The sequence below is a fragment of the Nelumbo nucifera genome, chromosome 3, assembly GCF_055504915.1.
Source record: "Nelumbo nucifera cultivar China Antique chromosome 3, China Antique-T2T, whole genome shotgun sequence".
Taxonomy (NCBI): Eukaryota; Viridiplantae; Streptophyta; class Magnoliopsida; order Proteales; family Nelumbonaceae; genus Nelumbo; species Nelumbo nucifera.
In genome coordinates, this window is record NC_142651.1 from 6,454,146 (window position 1) to 6,459,971 (window position 5,826).

Below are 5,826 nucleotides of genomic sequence, written 5' to 3' on the forward strand. Positions count from 1 at the left end.
GATTTTTAGCTGTAATTGATGCAAATACGAATTCCAATAAAACATATACCTTCTTTTATTAAAAGCCCACTTGAATGCAAATTTACTTTTTTTTATTGATTTACTTTTACATCTTATTATTAATGTACATATACATTGGAAAATGTGTTTTATGTCATTTGTCAATGCATAAATGTAATGTTGTCAAACATAGGCAAAAGTGAACCAAAGTGCAAATTTACCCTGAACTGGATTTAGAAGGGGTGAAAATGTGTTCTTTGAAGGCGAATTAACACTTGCGACTAGACTCCCCTATCTTTCAAATTTAGAACTTATCTTCTTAAGGCCCATTACTAGGGGTGCAAATCCAAACCGATCTGAAGTCCGATCGTATATTCTCGGATTCGATCAGAAATCAGATCGAATTCGGATCACCCCCTATCCAATTCTAGAATATCTGATCTGATATGTATTATTTATTTATTTATAAATATATTATTTATATTGTATTTTTATGAATTTGTTATATTAATTATTTTTTTATAAAAAACATGTATATATATATGATGAAAATAATTGAAAAGATACTTGTGCTTTTTGTTTTTCTTTATTTAAATTGTTATATTTTATTATTCTTTTAATAATTTATTAATTTTTTAAAAATCAAATCGGATTAGATCAAATCCGCAAATCTGACTTCCTCATTGGATTTGAGTTCAAATCTATGTTTACCAAATCCAATTAAATATGCAATTAATAGTATCAAATCGAATTTGGATATACCCCAATTTGAATCTGATCCATTTGTATCTCTAAACCCTTTTTTGGCATGACTCATTTTAGCAAACAAACTCACTCCAAGCCAAATACTTACAACTCAAAGCTGGAAAATAATTCTAAATCAAAATGCATTTTAAAATAATGAGAACTCCGTTTTACATAGCGAGTCCTTAGGCTCTGTTTGAAAAGAGTATAAATACAAAAAATGTATAGTACAAATACATATAAAATAATATAAAATATAAGATTTTACATTCTATATATTTGTATTTATACTTCTTCCAAACTTTTTGTTATGAGTATAAATACAAATATATGAAAGGCTCAAGATTGAAAGGAATACAAAAATGTGAAAATCTTATATTTTGTATGTATTTATAATCTTTTTAAGCTGAGCATATATATGATTGCAGTTTCTGTTCTATGGATTCATGGATTAATTTGATTTCATTTAGATACACCTTGTACTATTGTTTCTTTATTAAAAAAAAGTAGTTGTATGAATAATGACAAAGTCAGCATCTTAAAAAAAAATCGTCTGATTTAACTTTAATCAACCACGGTCCGGAATTTTCAAGGTCCCACTCCCACACCCATATATGACTTCTCTGTCCCTCTAAGAACATGATTAGACTATTGATTTTTGTATGTTTGACGGTTCACACATCTCCACTTGTCACATTGTCAGAGTACAAAACAAGAAGATATAGTTCTGCTGCTGACAAATGACCACCCTTTTACCTTCTTTGCTTGTCTTGTTTCTTATATTTACCATCAACCCCCTCCCAAAAAAAAAGAAAATAATAAATAAAGAAAATGCAAAAGCCCCCTTTTATAAGCTTTAGAAAAAGTCAAAAAACAACAAAAATTAATTATCATGGAAACGCAAATGCTATTGCGTGTCAACCATGACTCAGACAACAATGCGTTTCAAATACGGTGATGTGGAATTTATTCTTCGTTTTCATTTCAACCCAAACACAAAACACGAATTAAATGGATTTCTTCTCTAATCCTTCTTTTTTTAATATTTTCCTTTTCTTTTCAGCTTTGTGATTTCCAAGAAGGAACCGAATAACCGATAAAGAAGGCCCAGAGAAAAAAATAGAACATAAGCAAGCAACGGAATGGCAACGTATCATCGATTTCAGATGTCGATCATCAAACGATACAACAACTTCATGACATGATCCAACGGTTGACATCTCGACCGCACCTCTTGTACAGAAACTTCGTCGCTCCTTAAAATTTGTAATTAAATTAGAAGTGATTTGTCTTGTTGTATTGTATGTATCTGAAATTGTTTAATTAGCAAAACACTTCTATCTTCATCCGGCATCCCTGGACTGGAAGCATGTATCCTGATTCATACATGATGTCAAAGGTTTTGCTCCATGTGGACGAGATTATACAGCTGGATGGATTGGATAGAGTTCCACGTCAGATCCACCACCCCGGGTGGCTGAGAGGTGGAGATTCCAGCCGCTTGTCCTTTTGTTAACATAAAAAAAACCGTTTTGGTGATCACAATACATCGCTGCGATCGTGTGGCTAGCAAATCCGGACTCTTTGACAAGGGCTTTATCCGCCACGTCATCCAAGATTTTATGAATAAAAGCGAAATTTTCTTCTATTTAGAAAATCAGAAACCCAGTCGAGGACAGAAAAGGAAAACTACAAAAAATAGCTTCTCTCATTTTTATTTTTTTAGTGTTTTTTCTTTTCTGTCTCCCTCTCTGTCTCTTTGTCCTTTCTCTTCTCTTCCCTCCTATTTGTCTATAAATGTGGTGACAGAACAGAATAACTCACACCGAGTACTCGCAGCCGCCTCCAGCGGAAGAAATGCAAACCATGACCGCTTCTCCGATGATGTTCCCGGTCCACTCCTATGAATACCGAGAGTTTCCTGCCGGGACCGATCAAAGTTCTGCCTATATTCCCTTACCCGACGTTCAAATTCGTACTTCTGGCGGCTTAAGCATCCCGGCGCATGCTAGCATTCTGGTACCCGACCGTGATATCTCCATCCCGGCCAGCTTTTCCTTAAAATTCCCGCCGGCAAAATTGACACACCTGACCCAATATGAATCAAAAGTTTTTTGTTTTTCAATTGTTAATTAAAACCTCGTTTTGCCGTAAGTTTTCTTTGATTCGGTTTGGAGAAGAGAGATGTTCTCGTTTCGAATTTAATCTCTCAACTGTTAACTGTTCGAATTTAATCATTTCGTAAAAAGAAAATAAAACGTGCTCTTTTGAGTTTATCGGTTTTATTCTACTATGCTAATATTGATTCGAAATCATTCAGTTTCAGAGGTCTGAATCTTTGTTTTCTTTTTCTTTTCTTTTCTATCGGAAAATTAAAGGCTTCGGTTTCACCAGTATTGGAGAACATGTTGGATCGGCCTCGAAAGCGTCGGAGCTCTGAGAAGATAATTCCCATTCTCGGTGTTCCTTGCGAATCGGTGAAGGCGTTCGTTCGATTTCTGTATTCGTCAAGGTCAGTTCCGGTACAACCGATTACAAGTTACAAATAGCTATCTCATCCAGGTATAACTTGATGCCTGGATCTAATAGCCACAGCACAGCACAGCACAGCACAGTTGCTGAATTCTGGGATAAACAGTAGAGACTAGAGAGAGAACGTCTCGGGGATTTTCTGTTGTGTGGTGAATTGGTTTAGGTTTGAAATGACCGATATACCCCTGATTCCAGCAGGTGCAGCGATGAAGACATGGTTAATTACGGGATGCATTTACTGGCTCTGTCCCACGTGTTCTCGGTACCCCAGCTGAAACAGAGATGTACGAGAACTCTGTGTGCACGGTTGACGGTGGACAACGTAGTGGACGTGCTTCAACTTGCGAGACTCTGTGACGCACCGGATCTTCACCTCAAATGCATGAAGTTTCTGTCGAACGAGTTCAAAGCCGTGGAGCAGACAGAAGGGTGGAAGTTCCTGCAAGATCACGATCCATGGCTGGAGCTCGAGATCCTACAATTCCTCGATGAAGTCGATTCGGTGGGTACCTATTCCCCATTCATCTCTACTTAACCCTAATTTTTATGGTAGGAATAGGATGATAGCTTAATTTTTATGGGAACAGAGGCAGAAGAGAAGGAGTAGGAAGAGGGAGGAGCAGAACCTGTATGTGGAGCTAAGCGAAGCAATGGAATGCCTGGAGCACATATGCACGGAAGGGTGCACGATTGTTGGACCGTACGATAAGGAGCCGCCTACCAAGAACAGGGGGCCCTGCAACAAGTTCACCACGTGTCAGGGCCTACAGCTCCTGATTCGGCATTTCGCAGGATGTGGAAAGAGGGTGAACGGTGGGTGCCGCCGCTGCAAGCGGATGTGGCAACTCCTCCGACTCCATTCATCCATCTGCGACCAACCCGATTTCTGCAAGGTTCCTCTGTGCAGGTGAGTTATGATGAGTTTACCACTTTACCTTACCTTCTTCTATAAATTAACTAGTTTTTAAGTTGATTTTAACCATTCGGTACGTAGGTAGGTATGGTAGTAATTGGATATTTGGATCGATCATGGAGTCATGGATGGTAAGCATAAGAGCAAGGTGCATGTATCGTTATTGGCTTTGGCCTGCCTGGTCACTGCCCAACAAAAGTTAAAATTGTACTGTGTGGGTCTGGCGGAGACGGTCCAATGAGGCCGTCCGTCGTCGTCGTCCATGAACAAAATCTCAAAAATCATGAGAGAGGGAGAAGAGGCCAATCTCTATCTATTTAGTTAATCGCTAGCAGTAGTCAAGACTAAAGAGTAAATTTACATTACTTACTAGACGGGTCAAACATCTGAGTGGGGGTATTAGATCAAAGTTCAAAAGCAAGGCTGCCCCCTCCACCTAACCAATCCGCTGTGTGAGGTATCTATCAATCTATCATCCTGATTAATTAAGCCGCCTTCTCTCCTTTCACTTGTCCTGGACAAGGGACCACCCCACCCTCCGACCAGTGTATATATTGGTATCGGATGGGGATTTCATTAGACCAACGTTTTCGAACCGCCGTTTGATCCGGACGGTCGTATCGTTTGACCCGAGAATCGTTCAGATAATTGGTTTCATTTTATCCAAAATCCGAAATTTAGTTATAAACTGTTGAAAAAGTCAATAAATCGTTGACCTGGGCAGTCGAACCGTCGATCCATCGACCTGTTCAATGGTTTTTAACTGTTTTTTTTTTTATTTTTTAATTTTTTTGTCAGAACAAACCGTCCGTTCGAACTGGATGGTCAGACCGTTGATTCGAAAACCGGTGTCCAAAACGATTCCGTTTCCGGGTCGTTTTTTAAAGCGTTGCATTGGACCAACAATGATTCGGCAAAATTTTGTTCTAAGAAATATCTTTTGCTTTGTTTTTCTTTCTGTTCACAAAGTAGGTAAAATATGGGTGTTCTCTGATGTTTGGTTTGTGTTGCTAGCTCTAATTGCCTAATTGTTATTTGTGACACAGGCAATTCAAATTGAGAACGCAACTTGAGAAGAAGGGAGACGATGCAAGGTGGAGACTTCTTGTGAGGCGAGTGATGTCTGCCAAAGCCATGTATTCCTTGTCCTTGTCCAAGAGGAAGAGAGAAGAGGGGCCAAGAGAAGCCATCCATGCCAATCCACCCCGAACCAGAAGCTTTACAACCCTATGAATTATTAAGCTTTCTATGTTTATCTTTTAATTACTTCTTTTCTTTCTATAAAAGAGGATGAAAATGATATATACATATATAGTATAGTCCAACCAATGGAATTTGATGCAGCTAGTCTAGTGTAATCTGTAAGTAAGTGTGCTTGTTTCTCAGATTTTATTAATCAGCATAACGCGGTAGACGATTTCCTTTCTACAGAGGATGGACTACAGGGTTGAATGTAAATGGAATGAGAGATCTGGGGGAATAGGTTAGGGTCGCTTTACATGTATGGTAAGAAGAAATAGATGAAAATATAGCTAGGGCCTAGGAGCAAAGTAGTTAACAGGGATTTTTTAGTCCCTGCTTGTAAATGGTGCTGCTTTACTTAATCGCTTGAAAATGAAAGCTCCATGGATGTTTCA

The 5,826-nt window shown here is 38.4% G+C and overlaps 1 protein-coding gene across 3 annotated transcripts; it reads left to right on the forward strand.

The window, feature by feature from the left end:
* Window positions 1-2,549: 2,549 nt before the first annotated feature.
* LOC104593016 (BTB/POZ and TAZ domain-containing protein 1-like) lies at window positions 2,550-5,826 on the forward strand. 3 transcript variants are annotated; one of them, XM_010252633.3, is made up of 5 exons: window positions 2,550-2,763; window positions 3,123-3,256; window positions 3,472-3,778; window positions 3,864-4,183; window positions 5,236-5,826. In XM_010252633.3, the coding sequence occupies exons 1-5, from the start codon at window positions 2,602-2,604 to the stop codon at window positions 5,420-5,422; spliced, it is 1,110 nt and encodes a 369-aa protein (XP_010250935.1). In that variant the 5' UTR covers window positions 2,550-2,601; the 3' UTR covers window positions 5,423-5,826. The 3 variants fall into 3 exon arrangements, with proteins under 3 accessions (XP_010250935.1, XP_088757473.1, XP_010250936.1); XM_010252634.3 differs by having other exon boundaries at window positions 2,551-2,763; window positions 3,475-3,778; XM_088901347.1 differs by lacking the exon at window positions 5,236-5,826 and having other exon boundaries at window positions 3,475-3,778; window positions 3,864-4,187.